The sequence below is a fragment of the Pyxicephalus adspersus genome, chromosome 5 (genome assembly GCF_032062135.1).
Source record: "Pyxicephalus adspersus chromosome 5, UCB_Pads_2.0, whole genome shotgun sequence".
NCBI lineage: Eukaryota > Metazoa > Chordata > Amphibia > Anura > Pyxicephalidae > Pyxicephalus > Pyxicephalus adspersus.
In genome coordinates this window covers 115,840,012-115,863,878 of record NC_092862.1, presented here as the reverse complement: position 1 = coordinate 115,863,878, position 23,867 = coordinate 115,840,012, and the positions used below count along the sequence as shown (strand labels likewise).

The 23,867-nt window shown below is 36.3% G+C and overlaps 1 protein-coding gene across 2 annotated transcripts in view; it reads left to right on the top strand.

The window, feature by feature from the left end:
* SNX13 (sorting nexin 13) overlaps nt 1-23,867 on the top strand; it is a 75,158-nt gene that overhangs the window by 34,783 nt on the left and 16,508 nt on the right. For both annotated transcript variants that reach the window (XM_072412533.1, XM_072412534.1), the window contains exons 5-16: nt 1,795-1,916; nt 3,186-3,307; nt 4,792-4,893; nt 6,153-6,241; nt 6,382-6,465; nt 7,805-7,943; nt 9,694-9,782; nt 10,758-10,857; nt 13,110-13,303; nt 13,778-13,882; nt 15,215-15,347; nt 21,181-21,218. In XM_072412533.1, coding sequence (XP_072268634.1) covers nt 1,795-1,916; nt 3,186-3,307; nt 4,792-4,893; nt 6,153-6,241; nt 6,382-6,465; nt 7,805-7,943; nt 9,694-9,782; nt 10,758-10,857; nt 13,110-13,303; nt 13,778-13,882; nt 15,215-15,347; nt 21,181-21,218 — 1,317 coding nt within the window. The remainder of the gene's footprint in view (nt 1-1,794; nt 1,917-3,185; nt 3,308-4,791; nt 4,894-6,152; nt 6,242-6,381; nt 6,466-7,804; nt 7,944-9,693; nt 9,783-10,757; nt 10,858-13,109; nt 13,304-13,777; nt 13,883-15,214; nt 15,348-21,180; nt 21,219-23,867) is intronic.

The window sequence follows — 23,867 nt, the reverse complement described above, 5'->3', positions numbered from 1 at the left end:
CTTTCAATTATTGTATCATTTTTAAAAATACTAAAATCACATATTGATCTGTGAGAAATCATTGTGCCTTTATGTCATAATACTATTCATCTTCTGCACTGAGATCTCAAACATTTTTATCCCTACAAGTTCCCACCTTTCTCTGTCCCATTTCACATTCACACATTTAACCTATGCCTTTGGCTCAGAACAGCCTGCCTACACATCAGTTGGCACCCCAAGAATTGTGGTGATTTATAGCACAGAGAGTAATAAAAGCTATTTCTTGCTATAGGAGCAAGGCAATAAAGACTGTAACGATAGAACATGCTCTGAAGGGGAACAGGAAGGTTTGGGTCATGTCTATAAAAGTCTTTCAAGGCTACATGTGGGGTTCTGATGTTCTTTCTTTCATCTATCAACATGCTAATAAAATGTTTTAATAAAATATTTCTGATTTCATTACACACCTCATTTTTTATCCATGGACAGCATCATTGGGAGTCTGTATTATTTAATTGTTGCTGGTAGATTATGGTCATTTTCAGGAAGCTATGTACAGCATACTGCCTCACATTATCATATCACCCTGTCTCAGTACTCCCCTTTCATGTTCAGCAATGTCCCCTCTACAATATCTACTCATACCTGCCTGTTTGCTGCCCAGCTGTCAGGTTTTGCTGAGCTATGCATGTGCAGCTCTGCATTGGTTGCCAGGGAAAACGTTTCCCTTATGCATGGGAAGGAATGAACTCCCAAATGCCTTGGCAGAAGCTGCATCATCCTGGCATGGCCGATCAAGGTTGACGAAGATCCTCTTTGGAAAGTGAAAAAGAAGGAAGCTTGAAGTGCCCTGCAATGGAATGAGGACAGGTGAAAAATCCCTGGTTTAGCTCCGCTTTGATGTGTGGCTGTCTGTTTTAAAGAGTGGACAATACTAGACCAGCTGCAGTTGTATGCAGACTGCCTTAATGCCCACATGTGACTCTAAACCTTTGTGATTAAAAGAATGGAACTGCAGTTAATAAAAGAGGAAAGCCAGAGATGGTAAAAATTAGATAGAAAGGATTAAATGAGGGATTCCAAACTTCTATACAAAGGGACAGTAGAAAATGCCCCAGCAAAAGTAGGAATAAAATGTGACCATTGTGTGTGGTAAGTGGGGTGGTCATGGCTGTGGTCATGTTAAAGGTAGTAATGTCTGTCATTGATGCCGTCATTGTTAGTGTCAGTGGAAGGAATAGCATATCATTGTTGATGTCAGTTGGAGGATTTCTGTTCTATCGTTGTGTTTAATGGGGGAAATTAAGCTCTACTTCTTTGTGTCAGCAGCAGGAATAGTGCCACAGATGCCAAAAGAAGCCAAATAAAGGGCCCTTTTTGACCAGTAGGCCACAGTTTTTGGACCGATAATCGATAATACAGGAATCTAAACATCGTTTAGCCAGGAATTGATGTGGACACCATTTACCTTGATGCAGCTTTTAATGTATACAATGAGAAGCTTGCAGTATACAGTGGAATCGGAGTAAGCTGTTTCAGAAAGGGAACCTTTAAACTGTGCAATTCAACTGTAATATATTGATATTTTACATTTACAGTTTGTTGCTATATAGCTTTTTTTTGCCTCTTCCAACACTTAAACTGTATATCATAATGCAGTATGAATACAATATCATCATTTTTTAGGGTTTCATACAAAGTAATGTATCTAACAATAGAGAACTGTACAGATACACATTCTGTCCACATTCTACTATACCTTGTTTAATTTGGAGACTAAAAAATATTAATTTATTTGTGTTTGGGTTTTAGGTAATACAGTTTTCCTTGAGGGACTACGTCCAATATTGGTATTACACACTCAGTGAGGATGAATCATTTCTCCTTGAAATCAGGCAAACAGTTCAGAATGCACTTGTTCAATTTTCCACTCGGTAAGTAAATATTCAGTAACCCCGTCTTATTTGTCCTTATGCAAACTTGGTTGTGTGCAGCTGCAATTTGTGCTTCAGAAATGCAGCTGTGGAAACAATTTTTTACAAAATATCTACACTTCAGCTTTACCATCTTTAGCTTTACTGGAGCTTATAAAGCAACTTCACGGATTGTGTAAGATATAGCGTAAAAAAATTAAGAGCGAGTCTAAATGCTTTTTTGTTTTGGATAGCACAAGAAATTGTTAACACCCGGAACGGTAAGGGAGAGGAAGTGAGACAAAATGTTATTATATTACAGTAGTCACAGTACAGGTGTCTCCACTGGAAGATTGTCCCTATATCTTGTTTCAGCAAGCTCTTTAGAATTTGATCTTAAGAATTAACATTGTTTGTTATCCGCGACTCATTTAGGAAATTTTTCTATATTCCCTATCCTGTAGACTCGACAGGAAATGAGAGAATAACTTTAAATTAGGGAGACATTCTCTATTAGATAGCCGTCATGGGGATGGGTATCCCCAGTGGAAGATTTCCCCTCTAATCCAGTTCTAGAGGCAACTAAAAAAATCTCCACTTGCTTTTCTCCCATTGACTTTAGAAAACAGGGTTATAAGAGAAGGTGAATCTTGCTAAGACAGCAGTAGAACTCGGTTCTAAACCTCACCATTCTATCCATATCCTAAAAAGAGGATATCCAAAAAAAAAATAATTTGCATTTAGTTACACTATACAATAAGCTGGCAGATACAGTTTTGTCATCCCCTTCTTTTAGTGTTATGGTAATATTCACACTTGGCAACCCTGGCATGTATGTTCATGCCCAAAGAAATTGCCATACTGGTTGCAGGATGGTGGCATCATGTCCAAATCCTGTATGTCCATCTTAATTCTGGTCCAAAGGATGAACCCAAACCCAGTGCTTTATCAGTATAGGCCAGCCGAATACTTAGGAATCCACAGTGATGTTAAACATTGAATAAAGTCACTCAATAAAATTTGTTATACAATTATGAAGTCAGCATGTGATCACTAATACACAACACTCAAAGAGCACTTTAAAAGTTTTCCTGAATCTGCTTGCATGTGAATTTTAGAGGAGGAAAAAGACGACATATTATTGACATAATAATAAATACAGTGTGTCTTTAATTTGTGTTTTTTTTTTTTAATCTGATTGGAGTTCAGCTTAATTCCTATTAATTTCAGAACTGGTATTTTATAGATACTTTGATGAACATGCTAACAAAAATCTCATCTCTGTACAAGGTCAAAAGAAGTGGACTGGCAGCCTTATTTTACCACCAGGTTAGTGGACGACTTTGCCACGCATCTCCGAGCATTCAGGAAAGCTCAGCAGAGAATGTCAGAGAAAGAGGATCAAAAAAAAGGTAATGGTGACATCAGAAAAAAGTATGACTCTCCACTGTTTAGAGCTACATCAAAGTAATTGTTTCCTGCCTCAAGAAAACAGACGGAAATCTGGGCTCTAATTAGGAAAACAGATTGTTCTTGGTCAGCCCTGGCAGTGTTCGTATAATGAATATTCCTATAACATCTGCCACATTGTTCAAGCAATGTACTACAAATCTGTCAAGTACTATGTTTTTGCAATATATGATATATATCATTCACATATTCCCATGTGAAAACCCTTCATGTTCAAAATAATATCTTAATCCTGACAGAATTTTTGTGATGTCCTAACTTTACTTGTGTGAACTCCTAAGGTGTCTCTACTGCAAACCTGTTTTCGGCCCTTCCCAGTTCTCTTCTACTGAACACCTTCCCCTTATGTTGTGAAGATTAGTAAAGGGGGAGAAATGTTTTGAAGTTCAGCAAAGGAGAATTAGGCTGGCCGACAACACTGCTTGAAATCTCAAAACGGCAGAGGCACTGTGTTATTGGCCTAAAAAGGAAGTTGGGAAATCATCATTTCTGGATGATATACCTCCATGAAAGCCCACTGGGTGCTATTCGTGGCTCAGACCTCCTGTCTGGTTGGTGCCATATATTGGTGTATACCAGAGTGGAGGCCTGCCCAGTACTTTCCTTCCCATTACAGGGTCTAGAGCCCTGAAACAAATTGGCCAACAGCAACCCTTGTTGCTTTCTACTAATTCTGGGCTCCTTCCCAGAATACACCTTGTTTTTTAAAAAAAAAAAACATGCTTTGAGGAGGAAACTTACCTCCTGTGCAGGATCCATCCCTCCAAATCTGTGAACTTGGCTCAAGGAGGACATCCTAAAGAGGCGATCAGTGGGCATGGGCACAAAAAGCAGCACTAGATTGCCTGTCATCACACCCAAAAGCATGCCACCAAGAAGCACAGATGGCTGACAGGCTAGTTACAACATAATTTGTTTACACCATATATAGTATAACTTTTTTTTAGAAGGGTTTTTTGGGGGGGATTGATTGGGTGAAAAGATGAAGGAGCATGCGATGTGCTCAGTGATTGGCTTTACAGTGTTGGTGTTAGGATAGGTTCTTTTGTATCTGTACATGATAATTTCTTCTTTAATAAAACCAACTGCTGTATGAATGTTTTTCTTTATTCTTGGAATATTTACATTTTTTTTCTGGTTTAATGTATGGCCTATGTTCTGCTAGCTGAATGTCTGTTAATTGAATTTCCTTTTTATGTAGCCCTGCTAATTTCATTCATAGGGCTATTTTTAGAAGATTACAAATCAATGTTGTGTGCAAGATCATTGAATACCTTATGGAATATGCAATATTATTTATGATTGCTTTCAAAGTATTTGTAGTGAAATCTTTTGCATGACTCAGATATTAAGTCATATTTCCTGAACCTGCTTGATTTTGTTAGTCTGATAACTAGTTTCACAACCTTTTTTTTTTTCTTTGCAGATGCAGCAGAAGACTTTGTAGATACTTTTTTTGAGGTTGAAGTTGAAATGGAAAAAGTTGTCTGCCGAGACCTCATCTGCACATCTTCTAAAGATGAGGAAGGTTGTTTACATAATTCATTAAATAAATTTAACTCCTGTCTTCTTGTCTAGTTAGCATGTTTGTGATGGAATCATACAGTTATTTCAATATACTGTTAACTCACAGCTATGTGTCAGGTGACATGTACACACAGTGGATTGATACAAACATGGACATTTTTAACCCTGCCTAAAATTAGTTCTAAAGTTTTAGTATTGAACTGTGTATCTATGTTGGCATTTTAAATTGATCCTTGTCACTGTAGAAACAAGTGCCAGAACTTAAAATACATGTAAAGGCTCCTGTGTGACAAACTAAACAAGTTTTCCAGTTGATACATGATGCACAAGCCTCATGTTTTTTTTTTTTTAAATACCCATTTTGAGATCCTTCTCATTTATGTCTAACAATTCTCTTATGCCGGACACTGTAATTCACAGTGCTGTCATACTCAATCAAGAAAACTGTGCAGGGCTGGATGGGTCCAGCTGCTGATTTACATGCTTACTGGCTTATGAATCAGCAGTGATAAATCTAACAGCCTTGCCTGTCTGCAGTGTCTTCTCATCCTACTGTAGGGCCAGCAAATGGAGCCTTCTTTAGTTCTTTGAGGTTGACAGCTGTAAGATCAATTTAACAGTGCTGTCACCCATTTCAATGTAACATATATAAGTTTCATTTTTTAGGCTTAGTCAGGAGTTATTTGGGGGACACTATAGTTCTTCATCATATAACTGCCAACACCTTACCATGGCTTTATCTTGACTTGGGGAGATATCAATGCCTCATTTACAGATTGGACTGAGGATTCAAAAGTTTTCACAAGATTTGATTGATTGCAATACTAATGCTAGTACATGCAGACACTTTACAGGGTGCCTACACTTCAGCAACTGTGTTATCTTAGATGCATTTTAGACTAGGTCAAGTTTAGTTGGGCACTCTTGTGCTTTAAGCCATGTATGTTGTAAATTCCCTGTACAGTGGGCACTAAGAGTTCACTTAAATTAGTCCCCTTTACTACTAATCAATGTGAGAGCCTAAAACAGCAGAACATGGTGTGGATGTTGTGTTTCAGAAATGTGATGCTGCTTGTGCTCATTACGGGAGCACCTAGTACAAAGTACAAATTACCAATAGGTAATATTTTAAAATACAGTAGTTTTATAGCTTAACAACAACAACAGTCCTTTTCTCCAGTCCCGAATTCTAGTTTTTAATGGGTGATAGAGGTTATAGTTCTTCTACAAACATTACATTTGCAATATGTGTACTTTTAGGTTTCCTGAAGGATTTATGTGAAGTTTTACTGTATTTATTGCTACCTCCTGGAGACTTCCAGAATAAAATCATGCGATACTTTGTGAGGGTAAGACCATGCAATTTATACTTTATAAGCACTTTATAAGCGCTTCATAACTACTCATGAACCCAAATGTACAGTAACTGTTGCCTATACCGTATACATAGCTGTTGTCTACATTTATACATTTTGATTCTTTTTTTTAGGAAATCCTTTCACGAGGAATTCTTCTTCCTTTAATTAACCAGCTCAGTGATCCTGATTATATTAATCAATATATAATTTGGATGGTAAGTGTAAATGCTGTGATAGTAAGGTCACAGTAATTTTTGGAAGTTTTCTGAAAATAGACAATTTGCTAAAATTCTTCATCTTATAACAGGGGCAAGTCACATTTACAACTGAGGTGTTAAAAAAAACAAAAAACATTTTAGAATATGGATTATATTACATTTTTTTAATAATTAAATGGTGACCCAAACAACATTATTATGTTAACCTTTAGGTTTGGAGTGAACCTGTGGCTTCAATAATACAATAACACAATAATAATGGTGTTATGAATTTCAGGAGCATGCACCATCTTTTAGTTTTGGTGGGATCACCCAAAGAAATCCTGGTAGTCTGGTACACTAAAACAGTTACCCTTTTGTAGTTACTGGCTTGAGTCTACACTCTTGTTTATTGGGAGCAATAAACAATGGGTCAAAGCTGGAACCTATGGTTGGTAGTATCAAGTAACATCAAAACTTCATTTTTGTTTTTCTTTTTTTTGGTCCCGGAGTTATCTGCAAAGAAAATTAAAACCATAAAATTATGTTTTTTGTACAACAATAATGTGAAGTGTAGGCTGTACTCAGGTCTGAAAATTCAGCATTAGATTGGTACTCATTTACGGTAAGTCCCGTGTCCTGCTTCAGAATACAGCCTTTTAAGAATTATTTAAATGTTGTAGTTTATTTATTTCTTTTGACACATATTCTTCATATTTTAGGGTGTAGCCACAATAATACATCAGCAGCAAGCAGCATTACCAGTCTGAGACTTCTACATTTCATGGTTAAGCCCAAAAAGTGCCCAGCTTGCTCTCTATAGCACCGCTAATGCTGAGTTGCTCTTTTATATATTTGCAGCAGAACACAGTAGAAACCAAAGGGAAGCCTACACCATGGGCTTGATTTAATAAAGCTTTCCAAGGCTGGAGACGGTAATCTTTCATCAGTGAACCTGGGTGATACAGCAAACCTGGAATGGATTTATGGAATGGAATCTATCTGTTAGCAAATGATTTCATGCCTGGATCAGATCTTTTCCAGGTTTTTTTTGGGGTCATCTAGGTTCACTGATAAGTGTATCCTCCTCCAGTCTTTGAGAGCTTTAATAAATCAGACCCCATATTTCTTTAATCTTATCCAAGTAATTGCATTTTACTTTTTGTAAGTTGTAAAATTGGTCAAAATATTTAATTTTTTGGTTTTTCTACTGATGATATAAAGAAAACGACTTATGTCTGTTATAAATAGAAACTGCATATTTTATCTCCTCCAAATTTTGTATGTATTTTAGTACATAGAAATAATAAATACACAGTACATAGTTTTTCTAATCATTTTGCATATCTGCTCTTAGATTCGCGATTCCAATTGCAATTATGAGGCCTTCATGAATGTTATTAAATTAAGCAACAATGCTGGAGAGTTGGAAGCTGTGAGGGACAAAGCTGCTGAAGAATTACAGTATCTACGTTCATTAGATACTGTAGGAGATGGTATGTAAAACACCAGCGACCATTTCAAAGTTCTGTCTTTTTCATATAGGAGGGAATACTTATGTGGGTTTGAGGCAACTGTGTAATCCAGAACTGTTGAGGCTCTGCAAATAAAGTTCTCCCTCCCCAACTTTTATCATGATTTGTACTTTATAAGATGCAGAATATTTAGAAAGAGGTAATGTTCTACAATGAGATCCTGGAACCTCTTTACCTGGACTATTATTATTATTATTATTATTATTAATAAAATGAATTTTACAACGTATCTATATAGCACCAACATATTACGCAGCACTGTAAGTCCATAGCCATGTCACTAGCTGTCCTTCAAAGGGGCTCACAATCTAATGTCCCTACCATAGTACTATGTAAGTATTACAGTCTAGGGCCAATTTGAGGGGGAGCCAATTAAACTAACTGCATACCTTTATGTATAATACACAACAAAAATACATCTTTTACAGCACATCATCTGTGGCACATTTTACTCTCAAAAATATGGACTGGTTTGGTGAATTACCCTAATTTCTTTGCATTTGCACTCCATTGTTTTGTTTGTTTCATGTAGGTATATACTTTCCCATGACACAGTGGGCTTGAATAAAAAGCCTATCTGGTATTGGGTTTACATATTTTTTTAGCCACTATGTGTGTGAGATTTCCACTGATCAACATACTAATAATGTTGCATTCTATGCTCAGCAGAGAGGAAAGGATGTTAATAGGGATAATTTATTTTAAATGCAAGTTGATAGCATATGTCCTAATACCATTCATTAGCACAGCTAATAAACTGAGAAAGCAAGTTGTCTTAAAAAAAATAAAACATTAATCCGCTTTCAAGATACTTTAGCACTGTGTTAAGTTGGAATAAACAATTATCTTGTTTATAAACCAAAACTATTTGTATTAGACCAACAGCAGAACATGTTTGTTTATTGCAGGCAGAGTTATTTCTATAAGTAGTGTCGTACAGAAAAGACAACTAAATTCTACAGTTTATACTTTTAGGAGCATAGTTATAAATCCGTAAAACATTCACTGGTGGTAAATTCATTGCGATCATTTAAAATACATTCAAGGTGTATCTGTAGTGAATGTTTGCTAAAATGTCAGAAGTGACTTATAAATATGCCTATTAATGTATTTCCTTTCACTCCGCTAGTGAGAATATTTTACATATTGAAAACCAACCATTAGAATACATAGCTTAGATTTAGATAAGTGCCAAATGTACTTTGCATCAAAAAACAAATGAACCAAAAACACATTTTTGGTAACAACTTTAATTGCAAATAGAAATTATTGCAAGTTTTATAGTCACAAAATTTTAGTGTGTTTTGTTAATAATGAGGTGTAAACATTTTAGGCATGCTGTTACTTTCCAAGGATAACAATATAAGACTTAACTTTTAGATTGTGTTATACTTTAAAGCAATATTGACCAAATTTCTGCAGAATTATAACTTCTGAGACTTGCTGCAAGTTGTATTTGGTAAAACTAAAACTTTTATTTGTGGACAACTCTAAACATAATAGAATTAACAGTGCTCAAAATATATCATCAAGGCGTATAACGCCATGGCCTCACTGAAAATGCAGAAATATAAAATATTGTATCTGCCTTGTACTCTGTTTTGCCTGTCCCTGTCCATAATTATCCTATGATATTTAGGACACATTTTATAAGTCACAAGGCACACCATGTTAAAAAATATACACATTTTTGTTTTTGTCTTTTTACTAGATATCAACACTATAAAAAACCAGATAAACAGTTTACTGTTTGTGAAGAAAGTATGTGAAACAAGAATACAGAGGTTGCAGTCTGGAAAAGTAAGTTGATAAATTGACATTGTAATGTTAAGGATATGGAAATCAATAATGTTAGTTTAGGAATATTTAGTTGATAATTTTCTTTGCTATCCATTGGTGCAAGCAAAATATTTGAGGCAAATAAAAGAAAATCCCTGCCAAAAAATGGATCTGCACATTTACCAGATAACCATGTGGTCATGCACAGTCCAGGAATAGTGTTTAAAAGGAATATTTTTGCATTTTAGCTTAAGAAAAGGATGTTAAAGATGATCCTATTCATTAGAAACATCATATGGCATTACATGACTTACGTGGGAAAAAATTACTTTTACCACGATTACATCATTTTCTTTTCAACTGAGTTCCTATAAAAGATAATACCCATTGTCTCCCATTATTATCAAGGTCACAAACTGGGGGCAGAAAAGGCACTTTATCTGTACACCCAGATGGGGTATATATATGTATATGTGTAGAAATATATATATATATATATATATATATATATATATATATATAACTATATTTACCTTTTTAATTTTGAGGGACTGCAATTTAAAGGCTAGTTTTTGTCTGTGCCTGGAGTTAGTAACACAACTGTCTACAGTGTCTTCATGACTTTGCTGAACGCCCACTATATGTTTCTTGGTTTTAGTGCAGCATTGCATTGCAGTATTGCATGTTGGTGGACAATAGCAAAATATATTTTGATTGGGACGGGCACCTGCATTACCGAGTATCACAAGTACAATAATACTCTAACGTGCATTTGAAAATATCCACACACGTGTTTTCCTGTCTGCTCTGGTGATCTAGCAACCCATTCACATGTAATCTCAATACATGTGCATAGTGCAGTGATCAGAAGCAGACCGATGTGATTGAGTCCTTAAAGTAATCATTATTGTTGAATGTAGTTTTCAAAGCAAATGAACAATTGCTTTCCTTAATCTTATTCTGGGAAAAATAATGCTATATAATTTCTTCGTACAGGAAATCGATACTGTGAAGTTGACTGCAAACTTTGGAAAACTTTGCACGGTCCCTCTGGACAAAATTCTAGTACACAACGTTGCACTACAGTTTTTTATGGGTGAGTAAAATTGTCTTTTTTCCCCCAGAAAACTATTATATATACTATGTTGTAAATACATGTATGTGTTCTGGTTTCATTTTGTTACGAGTAATTGACTGACATACATGTATGGCTGCATGTTGCTCTATAACCTTGTGAACCAATGAAACAAATTGCACACCTTTCTAACTGCTTTGCTAAACCTGGAGATGAAAGCTCCCCAGGTGTTACAGTAGTCTAAGAGCTTGCATATTTGGATGTTGGAGTTGCATTTCTGAAAGGGTCTGAAGCCCAGTGGTTGGAATGTGCACTGAATAATACAGGATAGTTTACAGTGTCATATTTATTTGTGTTTGCATTGTTCATTTGTTAGATTGCAGTCCTATGAAGTCAGTTTTACTTTTAAGGGGAAATAATTTATGCTAAGCACTTGGAAAAGAGAATGTGCTTTTATCGGAAACCTCTTGCTAAGATATGTAGGGATCTGCTGACCTCTTTAGTACTTTTACGGCTTTTGACTTTTAGTATAGGTATCCTTTAAAGTGAAGATAACAATAACATCTTGGAGTATGGAAGTGTTAAAACCCATGTCAGGTTTTTGTTGCTGTCTGTATTCCTACTGATCTATCAATTCTATATGTCCTGGTGACCATGGTTTCTGGTATATAAAGTGATGGCAAATAAAACAATTGCACATGCATTACTTTGTTACCCTAACAAAATTACAAATGTATTACTAGATTATATAAGTTCATAGCAGAAATGTAAAAATTGCACTGGTCCTTAGGACTTGTACAGGTGTTGGAGCTGAAATAGTCAGAGGCTGAGCTTTGCTTTCTTAATTTCAGAGCAGTGTTCCTGATGACTAGTGATCTGATGACTGGTGGAATAATAATTATCAGTAGGAGTTGGGAAAGCACATAACCGCAGAATAGTGACATAAACAAATCCTACCCCAACTCTCCAGAGATGAGCAATTAGTGCTGCCTCGTATGATCTTGTACCACAGATATAGGTATGAGGCTGCAGAATAGGAGCGCCTAGTCATTGGGTATACCCTTCTTTTTTTCCATGAGGAATCCAAAGCACAAGGATTTCATGATACTGCACATGGGACACAACTAACATTTCTAGTTGATGCCTAAAAAATACCCTTCTTTTTTTCCATGAGGAATCCAAAGCACAAGGATTTCATGATACTGCACATGGGACACAAAAGACATTGTATGTCTCTTTTGTCAAATAGTATTGTCTCCTGTTTTTTTTTTTTTTTTTAGTTTAGGTCCACTTTCCAAGTTTTCATAAAACAAATAGAACACATTCTTGTAGATGTTTGTCCAATAGTGATGCCTATGTACACAAACCTTTAGGCTGTTGCTTGTGCTTCTGCTAATGTAAATAATGAATGTGTGAGTTTTTCCTATACTTTACTCTCTTTTCCTTTTCCAGTTGGCTTCTTTATTTAGCTGTCTCTTCTAGTCATTATGTACATGGCTCTTTCTGCATTCTGTAAAAATGATGTAAGGAAAGTATTTTCATGCATAGATCTTGCTGATCCAGCAGGCTCTTTCTCCAAATAGTTTTATATTTGCTAAAATAGCTGCCATGCTAAGTAGTTAGTTTTCTGTTCAGAGCTATTAAAATCCAGTTAAAAAAGTGATCACAAAACAGCTGTTTTCTGTAGCTGCTAACTGTAGCAATTAAACAGTCACTCAGCTGCTCATGTGGTCCTTCTAATTCCAGACCATTATAATCTGATAGTTATACTCAGATTTGATCATTTCTACAAAGCCGTCATTGTGCTTCAGGACATATTTAGTTTCTTCTTATCTCTAGAGCATATTAACCGAAACAAATGTTCTTGTATTCATAGCTATTCATGCTATTGGAGTAACCAGAGAATGTTCTATAGTTTTTATTTATTTATTTTTTTTATCTTTCCTCGTCACTTTGTCTCTCTCTCTCTCTGGGTTTGTTCACAGCGGGTTGTATTGTGGCAATACATACCCTGCAAGGCATTAAATTGTGTATTTTGATGTGCTGCATTTTAGCAACCCATTCCTTCTCAGTGAGCCCTAGTGCTTCTCTTATTTTTTTTACACCATAGTGCAGGGAATGTAGAAATTCAATGTTTAACATATCCAATGTTGCATACATACAGCCTATCATATGTTGTCCTAAAACCTTTTAAGCTTTTGTGTCCTTTTATTACTATAAATTATGATATGGATATGTCATTTGACTTATGCTAGTTCCTATTTTTAATGCAGATTTTATGCAGCAGACAGGAGGACAGGCACACCTCTTCTTCTGGCTTACGGTTGAAGGATACCGGGTGACAGCACAGCAACAGCTGGAGGTGTTGCGTAGTCGGCAACGAGATGGAAAACATCAAACCAACCAAACTAAGGGTCTATTAAAAGCTGCTGCACTTGGAGTATTTGATCAGTATTTATCAGAAAAGGTAGGCATTACCATCTTTTGGTAAGCTATAAACACAGTTATAAACCCAGTTTTTTTTTAATTGTAGCATAAACTCAGAAAACTCCACTGGCCTGGGTGATAAGTAATGATAAAATATTTGATTTTACAGTCATTCTAAATTCCAAAGCTTGCACTATGTTTAGCTATTACTACCTGCTTGTTTCCATTTTTATTTTTGCTTTAATATTTTTGGAGATTACTTGCCTCATTATGTTTTATATGGTCCTTGTTTTTGCTTTGATTCTTTACGTGGTTTGTTATTTTTTTTCATACAATGGGGTCTTCAAGCGTAATGTGAAAACATAAGCAAACAAACAAAAATCACTAGCGTTTTTTTCCTGTGTTCATCTCTTTAGTCTTTCTGGCAAATCATATTTTGGTAGTTTTTATTCCTCTTTATAAAGTTATTGTACTTCCAATAACACAGTTTTTCTTACTTTTCTTACTTTGACAGGCATCACCAAGAGTTCAGATTGATGATTATTTATTAGCAAAATTGGAAGAAGTGGTAAACAATGAAGACCCAACTCCAGAGATCTTTGATGAGGTCCAGAGAAAGGTAGGTTGTTTCACCTAAGTTTGTGATAATTCTGGTTACTAGATTTCCACTACCCCATTCAACTGAAGATTAGCTCTGACATTTTAGTTATAAAAAGATACTAGTGGGTTTACTGATTTTACATAGTGTGGGCTCATTTTGGTGATATCTCTTGAGGTTCCTGCAATCTCATTATTCCCTCAGTATCCAGAGATTTTTTTTACCTCTGCTGCCATCCATCTATTTGGTAGAAAGTGCTACCCTGATGTAAGGGCCGCAGTGCTGGGGCCTCTGAAATCCTTTTTAGATATAGTATGCTAGTTGAAATTACTCACTCAAAACTCGCTTACCTAGATTTGGGAAATTGACACTTTTAAAGAAATAATGAATAAAATAATTGGTATTGATAGTAATTTTTAGTGTTACAGCTAATAACGAAGACAGACTTCATTTCATAGAGACTTAGAGAAGGTCTTTTTTTCAGCTTAGGGTCAAGTATTTTAAATGTTTAATTGCATTTTTTTTCTTTCTGTAATTGGTTACATTTAAACTAAATTTACCAATTTGGGAGAGTTGATTCCTGTTGTTTCCTAGGAATGTGTGATTACTTTTTGTCAATTTATGGAGCTGCTAGTAGAGGTGTGTAGAGGAATACAATAGAGCACACTTTCTCATTTTTTGGAACCTTTCTTCTCATTCATAAGTAATTTGTACACAAGTCAATTTAACTGACAACATTCATATACTTTCCAATAGTCAACAATGTAAGAGGCATTTTCCCACTGACCATCACACTAATCTACTGTGAGCTGTGGATATAGTAATTATAGCAGTGGTTCCCTAGGGCCTGAAAGTTTTTTCAAGAGTTCCCCCATGTTACAAAGGTTGAGAAGGGCTGCTAGGGTTGCTGATATCACACCCAAGATGGTGGTGCCATGGGCAGTATCAGGGTTTTTGAATGTCTACGCAAATTAGGCTTTTATAGCATGCATACGATGCATGCACATACAATCTTATGCAAAGATTTTTTGCTGAAACGAATAATTTTGTGACAAGGTCACCTTAAAAACAAGAATTTGAAGAAATAAAAAAATCTGTATGTGGTTATAGGCCTTACCGTGCTGTTTCTCGGTTCTCATATTGTTGGAGACCCCAGGACCCCCCGGTCATTTCATGATGATGCCTTTTATATTTTTTTAAACTTCCCAATAAAATGTTTTGTCAATGTGTCAAGGGATGTGCAAGGCTAGAAACTGCTCGTTCACACTAAAAACTTCATGTTGTTTCTGTTCTGTGATTTTTACTCATTAATAATATTGTTCCTTTTGTTGTATATTTGCTTCTGATAATAAGGTATATGACATCATGCTGCGGGATGAAAAGTTTTACCCCTCCTTCCGCCACAATGTTCTCTATGTTCGGATGCTTGCAGAGCTAGATATGTTGAAAGAGCCCAGCTTTAAGGGATCAGATGATGGAGACGGAGGTAATGCCTGATAAATTATATAATGGAATGGCTAATGCTGTCTTACATGCTCAACTATTGTCATGGTTCCGAAAAGTTATATTTGTAGTTATGGGTAAAAAAAAAAAGATACATTCTTTTACTTGTTGCCTGTAATGATTTAATATTGCATGTATTATTCATTCTCTCCATTAACTTTCTCTGTATTGATTTTAACGCACAGTTCTTCCAGTAATTCTTCATATTTCTGTCACTTGGCTACATTTTAACATTGAATTCTTCTCTAGTCCTTCACCTACTATCTGCAAATTATTTTGTAGTAGGATTGTCTCAAGTAATGATTGGGCCTCATCCATCCCAAATATGTAAGATAAAGGTAGTGAGATGTGTTTTTTTAACCTAATCTGTTTAGGACAATGCTGTCACTAGTCACCCACATGCCTCTTTCATAGCAAAATTACTTTTACAGTATATGTAGTGGCCATTATTAAGTGGGCAGACTGAGACCAGGGTGTTTTTCTTAATCCCTGTCCCATGTCAGGGGTTAACCTCTATTATCATTCTACAGCCAGGCAGCTTGGCAGCAGACAATTTTCTAACAGAAGTTAAAGCCATTACATGAAAAGAATAAACATAGTTACATTTTTTTGGAATAAAGAAAGAAACACTAGGCCAGTTGCATTAATTGCATTTTCTAGATGGCTAGTTGAGTTTTAAACCATTGGTCATACCAATAGATGAAAAAAGCCAGCATAGTCAGCAAGGTTCATGTCAACTATTGCTCTATTTTAAAGGGTTTGTATAAACAGAACATGAAAGTGACATCTAACACTACAGCCAGGGATGCATACCTAACCCTTTGTTTCCTGTTTTTGCAATCACTAGACTCACATCCTGTTATCCTTGTTGCTGAAGTCATGCATTTTAACACTGTAACTGTTAGCAAGGGTGAAAGGGGGTTGCATACATGATGCAGTCTTTGCAGAAAGTGAATCAGATAGATAGCAGCAGCTGCCCTAAATAAGATTACAATTGGTCTGCTAGTTTAAAAGGTTTTCTAACTGTTTTTGGGTACTTCAGCAAACAGTAAAACAGAGTAGAAAAACCTGTTGAAAATCCACTTATTTCTGTCAGGGCTTTTGTACACTTTGTTTTTATGTCATTTTAATAGGGATAAAAGCTTACATGATCAACAGTAAATGCTGATCCTTAGACCTTTTAGCATTTCTGGCTAGGACTGGCTTTCACCTTAAAAAACATGTGCCGGGGTGGTGTTACCCCTCTTACAGCCATTCACTAAATGTCCAGGAGCAGTGAATGGTTGGGTGGAGAGGGTGTCTGAAGAATACACAGCACGGATGTCAATAGCTGTTTGGAAATCTTGCAGGAGTTGTACTGTCCAGGAGAACTGAAGTAACAGCTTGGTGAAGAATGGCATGAGCTCATGGCTACAAAGCTGAGAATGTAGAACCACACAGGTGACAGTCTGCTTTTATACCCCCTTCCCCACACCTAAATACATCCAAATGTTCCTGAATTTAAATTAAATATTTAAATACAATTCCGTGTAATATTGGATATCACCTGCGTGAATAAATTTACATCTTCTTGGCTTTAAAAATATTCCATTCACTGTAATACAGAAAAATGTTTGCACTGGCCACAATGTCTTTTAAGACCATATCACCTTTTAATGAAATGTGAATGTTTTTACTTGCTTAAGAAAGACAAGTATATCTATTTCCCGGATCAGGAAGCAAACCTATTAAGTACATGGAGTGGAGCAGGTCTGTCTAATTTGGTTGGTCACTGTGCTATCTTTTCATAAATACACACATCACAATAAACAAGCAAAACAGTTGTAGGCTGGTACAGAAAGTTAACTGCTTCATCTCTCATGCCTGTATATCCCTCATAGAGCAGAGAAAAATTGGAGTTTCCATCGGAGTCCTGTTTAATCCGTGATAACTTTGTTATGACTTAAGGTAGAAAGTAATAGATAGTTTATTGTACTACCAGGGGCTATAAGGAGGAGCTAGTTATTTGGGGCTGATTAGGGTTAACAGGAGTTTAAACAAGAATGCATTTTATTTTTTTTTTTGCATAGTCTTTTGCTGCTCCTGTCAACTGTGGTGGAGTTACCACTACCTCATGCCAGTAAATTGCTACCTCAGGAAAGACTTTACAAATATCTTCAACCCATGACAGCCACATAGAGAATGAATGGCTATAAGCAGTACAGTACTGCTCATTTACACCCACTGATAAATTTGCAGGCTCTGGTTCTTCAAGAACCAGTTCTGTGGTGTGAACAGCCAAGCAGCTGGCAGGAAGTTGTTTGTGATCACTTTATCCCAAGGTTGATCTGAATTTGTGATCTCTGTAGTTGGCTGTAGTAGTAGTCACTTGCATTATTGCAAGTATGTGCATGAAAATAACTTGTATATGCTTGTATATGTATAAGCCGCTTTTCCTTTGCAGGTCCAAAATCTTATAGGACTTTTTTCCCCCAAACACTTTATCCGAAAACATTGTAGTATTTAGTTTTCTTTTTGCGTAAATATTATCCTGTGGTTCAACAAATATAAAACCTTCTAAACATGTGCCTTTGCCTGTGTACGCTGTGAGTGCTTTATTTATTTTCTCTTTAATCAAATGGCTTTTGCCTATTGTTTACATACATGCACCTGACACAGAAGTAGAGGTGAAGATTAAGGGATTACATTTTATGTGTAATGGAATATTTGTCAAATAATATAATCTGTAAATATCAAATGTTCAACGCTTTGTGATTGTAGAACTGTGACCAAATATCCCTGGTTCTTGTCTGGTGTTGGGGTGCCCCCTAGTGGCTTCCATTGCTCTAATTTATGTTAGAAAGCTTTTTCAACTGAAGATAGTGAGACACCATAATTGCACAAAATTGTTTTTTAATGTGTGCACACACAATCCTAAATAGCCTTTCTGGTCTTCTTCTTTTGCTATTTGTATATAAACTAATATTAGGATTATAATGTTTTAATTATAAAGCCTCCCCCTTTTTTTCCTTTCAGAATGCATATATAGGAGAAGTGATCCAAAATGTTAAGGCTATTTTCCCAATAATGTGTACAGTTAGGTATATAAATATTTGGACAGAGAAATTTTTTTTCTAATTTTGGTTCTGTACACAGACTTTCAGCTTTAATTCAGTGGGGTGAACAAAAAGATTGCTTAGAAATGTCAGCCTTTTTAATGCTCTGCCAGGTCTATACTGCAGCGGCTTTCAGTTGCTGTTTGTTTGTGGGCCTTTCTGTCCGAAGTTTAGTCTTCAACAAGTGAATTGCATGCTCAATTGGGTTCAAATCAGGTGACTGACTTGGCCATTTAGGAATATTCCACTTCTTTGCTATAATAAACTCCTGGGTTGCTTTGGCTGTATGTTTTGGGTCATTGTCCATCTGTATTATGAAACACCTCACAATCAATTTGCATTTAGCTGGATTTGAGCAGACAGTATGTCTCTGAACACCTCAGAATTCATTTGGCTGGTTCTATCCTGTGTCACATCATGGATAAACACTAGTGTCCCAGTGCCATGGCAGCCATGCACGCCCAAGCCATCACACTGCCTCCGCCACGTTTTACAGATGATGTGGTATGCTTTGGATCATGAGCTGTTCCACGCCTTCTCCTTACTTTTTTCTTGCCATCATTCTGGTAAAGGTTGATCTTGGTTTCACTTGTCCAAAGAATGTTTTTTCAGAACTGTGCTGGCTTTTTTTTAGATGTTTTGTAGCTAAGTCCAATCTAGTCTTTCTATTCTTGAGGCTTATGAGTGGCTTGCACCTTGCAGTGCACCCTCTGTATTTACTTTCATGCAGTCTTCTCTTTATGGTAGACTTGGATATCGATACGCCTACTTCCTGGAGAGTGTTGTTCACTTGGTTGGCTGTTGTGAAGGGGTTTTCTCTTCACCGTGGAAATGATTCTGCGATCATCCACCGCTGTTGTCTTCCGTGGACGTCCAGGTCTTTTGGCGTTGCTGGTTTCCCCAGTGCTTTTTTTCTTTCCCATGATGTACCAAACTGTAGATTTTGCCACTCCTAATATTGTAGCAAATTCTTGGATGGGTTTTTTCTGTTTTTGCAGCTTAAGGATGACTTGTTTCACCTGCATGGAGATCTCCTTTCTCAGCATGTTGTCTGTTCACAGTAAAATCTTCCACAAACAAGCACTCTCCCCCCCAAATCAACTCCAGGCCTTTTATCTGCTTAATTGATAATGACATAACGAAGGAATTGCCCACACCAGCCCATGAAATACCCTTTGAGTCAATTGTCCAATTACTTTTGAGCCCCTGAAATGAAGTGATTGTATTAAAAAAAAGGCTTTAGTTGCTCCTTTAGTTTTTGCAATCTTTTTGTTCAACCCACCTAAAGCTGAAAGTCTGCAGTTCAACTTCATCTGAATTGTTTCATTTAAAATTATTGTGGTAATGTACAGAACCAAAGAAAAAAGTTTTCTCTGTCCAAATATGTATGGACCTAACTATATGTGTGGTGTAATAATTGAATGGAAATGCATGTATAATGTCCATCCCAAAAACAATTCTCCACAGTGCAATCATCCTGTTGGAAAAACACAGATGTGAATGTAGCCTTAGACCTAGACATTGCACCTCTCTATATAGCACGCCTTTAGAGAAGAGGTGTTAGAAGGCTGATTATTCTGTAAGTCAGTATTGGCATGCAGCACATGCTTGTATTCATGGAGATCCCAGGACATTCAGGAGAAGGAATTTGCTATGAAAATGTATGTGCATCAACCTTGAATTTCGTGGTTTTGACTAGCAATAGCAATCTATTATAGTATTTATTATTATTATATAATTCTATAGTATCCTAGATAATAGGTTAGTATCCAAACATCTGTGTGCTGATGACACTCAAATCTATCTGTCCACCCCTGGCTTGTCTCTCTCAGTCCTGGATAAGGCCTCCTGTATCACTGTCTGTATTAGTCTGTCATTTGTAACCCCTATTTAATGTACAGCACTGCGTAATATGTTGGCACTATATAAATCCCGTTTATTATTAATATTAATAATAATACATAATCTAACCTCAGTGCACTTCAGGAAAAGCTGCAGTAGGTTCATTTCTGTCCACATACATGTTTGATGTCTTGCTGAAGATGTGATGAGTCAATCAGCACTCAGATCCCATCCTTTAGAGGAGATCACATAACAGAGTGCTTAGGCTTTTCAGACATGTGGACAACAGGAGACAGCAACAATTTTAATGTCTGGATTTAAAATAAGTATATATTTATATAAACAAATGATTGCACAACTCAGTAGGTCAAGATAAACTTACAAGTGAATAAATCAGAAAATAAACAGCTTTGTGCTATATATGTACAGATATATAATATGAGATTGGAAATTTGTAAGCTTTAAAACAGTTTCAACAAAATTGCCCCTTAACTAATAAAGTTTCCTATTTGTATGTCCTAATTATTTTTTACCCATTTACAGCTGCTATGGTATTTACAACCAACTGAGCAGAAACAGAGTTTCTTGCATAACCTAACACAATATGATGTCACAGACCTAAAATCTGCATCCTCCCAGCTATGAATGCCCTGTTCTTTGCTTGTTGCAGGTGCACATACATTTTCATTGGGATGTTTTGATGGGATGCCTTAGGGATATAAAGATTCTCGTTTTGGGTTTGTGCCATAGGTTGTCTTCTTACTTCCAAAGTTGTGTCTCTGTTGATGTGCTTTGATTCCTAGTGAGAGAGCCTTAGTTACAGTTACTGTTTAGAGAGCTTTCTCTGTTTTCTGATCTGTTTTTCCCATTCCTTTACAGAATCTTTCAACGGATCACCAACAGGCAGCATAAATTTGGTATGTTATTCTTCCAGCCTTAACTTATTGCACATTTATTCCAGTAAGAACCTGGCACATAACAGCCAATCAGAAAGTTGCTTGGGTTTTTAACACTTTGTTTATGACTTTGTTTGTGACTCTTTTTGATTTACATTGACTGCTTGTTTGCTCAGGTCATGCACTCCTATGTGTATAATGTTTATCTCACAAACTTTAACTTTGCTTTCCTGGGTTTCCCAAACAGATCATTGCAGACTAGCCTGGTTGAATTACAGACTTGTCAGCTAGAGTTTGTGAAAGTTGTATCCTACCAGTTCAATTACATTTTTAAAGTTACAATCCAGATGAAAAGAAAAAGTGCTAGCTTGACTTGTGGCTGTTAGCTACTTAATAGCTAAAGCTTACACCATGGACATGCACTGTTGACATTTTTCCATCAGCATGGCACCCAAGAACACTGTCAGCAGCATAGTGATCTCTAGTAAACTGGTAGTGAGCCATCCCTTAAAACCCAAACAACTAAAGACTGATACACTAGCAGCCAAAAAATGCCAACACTGCACTCATATACTTTACTTACATTGCACTGGTGCACTACTCTCCTTTCCATTTGTCAGCCAACACGGACTACCCCACTTACTGGTACTGCACCAACATTCACCTATTCATTGACCCAATAAGTGCTTCTGCAGTCACTACCACTATATTGTATACCCTCACAAGCTGTCATTGGACTGATTCAACAAGCATAAAAGAGCGATTAGATAGTAAATGGAGTCTTCTATTTAGTATATGTAACTTGTTGTATACACTAAAAACTTAGAATTTTACTACTGATTTGGTCAACCATAATAGATGAGAGGAAAAAAAATCGGGCATTTAAATCTTTATTTATAGTGCTGTGATTGATCTTCAGTCCGTAAGAAATGATATCCGGTTCCTACTGATGTTGTTGCCTGACCTCTCTAGTAGTAGAAAGTGTCCGGTTGCCTGGGCGAATGACATTATTGTGTTATTTCACAGAGTGAGTAGGAAACATTGGTGTTGGTATGAGGTCTGGGAAACAATACTGTGTATATGAAGGAATCTTTGACTTTCCCCTTAGTTTGTAATGTTTAGTGCTATTCTGGGACTGGCGTGCTTGTGCAGGTGTTTGAACACTAGCAGATTAGTTGTTTCTGGCCTGGCTCCACGTCTGGAGTAAATGCCTACTCAAATAATACAGCTCCCCTGTGTCACTCAGTTACAATAAACAGAACAGGCAGCGAATTGGGTGGAAAGGTTATTACCGAGGTCAGTGTGTTTCTCTGTTTATAACAAAGTTAAAAGGACCACAAAACCCAATTGGTAAATAGGCATAATGTCACACAAACATAAAGAACAATGTAAATGTCCCGTACTTAAAGCTTAAATTGTGCTGTTTCACAATACCACTTTATGCATTGACATACCTCCTAGACCTAATCTTAGCAGATGATATGATTACATGCCTTATAGGTACTATCTTCAGTCAGTTTAATTCTTCCAAAGACGCACAACACAGATCCAATGCAATTTTACATCCAAGGAGTGCAGTACATTAGATATAATACAATCTTAGAAGTATCTCCAGAAGTGTAATAAGACACTGGTTTGCTAAACCTTGTCTGTAAAATGGCTGACTGAAAACTGACTAACATGAGGAGACAGGGAGTGTCTAAGACTGTACTAACTAGTCACAAACAGGAGAGGGGGGTAAGAAAGAAACACCAAATACAAATAAACAATAAAAACAAGACTGCTTTTGCAGCACATAAATTCTCATAGAAAACCAGTCAGTAGGTTAATATAAGTTGTATGAAAGCAGATTGGTGAACAGAATTCTTATTTTTTATACAAACATACTTGTACACTGCATTGCATCTGGCTTCCTCTCGTCTCTGCATTAATCCGGGAGGAGGTTGGTTATACACATACCGCAGGGTCACCAACTGACATTTCTCTAGTTTCCAATATTAATGTAACTTCCTATTTTTAATCTGAAATTTCTGCAATTAAGGGCTTGATAAGATAATTTTTTCTCATCATTTGTGGAGCAACTAGAGCAGAAAAAAATCAAGGTAGCAGAACTATGTCTAATCGTAACTTGTAATGGGTTTAAAAAAGTCAACCAGAACTACTACTTTACAGCAAAAAGAGATTTTCTTCCATTATTCATCACTGAAATTTCTAGATTCTGCCGAGCAAATGTATTAGGCAGTAAATGCGACTTTTAATATTCACTGCATTTTTATTATTTTCAAAGTTTGCAACAATCCATCATACTGTAAAGTTTAGGTTCAGCAATGGACCAAGGTCCCCCATGTAAAAAGATTAAGAAAGGCTGCATTAGCCAATTCATGGAAAAAATATAAAAAATAGTCTTTTTTATTCATTTGTACGGAAAATCCTTCCAGTTTCCTAATTAAATTTCCATTTTGTAACAAACAATAGAGAAAAATATGCATTTGTATGGTTTCTGATTTTTTTGATTATGTTGGACAAATCCTTAACCCCCAGGCATATTATGAAAAATGCTCCCGGATTATTCCTCATAGAAAAGCACATGTGAAAAATCCCTCCAAATACTCCCATTCAAAACTAAAAGAGATTACTGATGCACACAAAAACCATGTATTTTAAATGTCT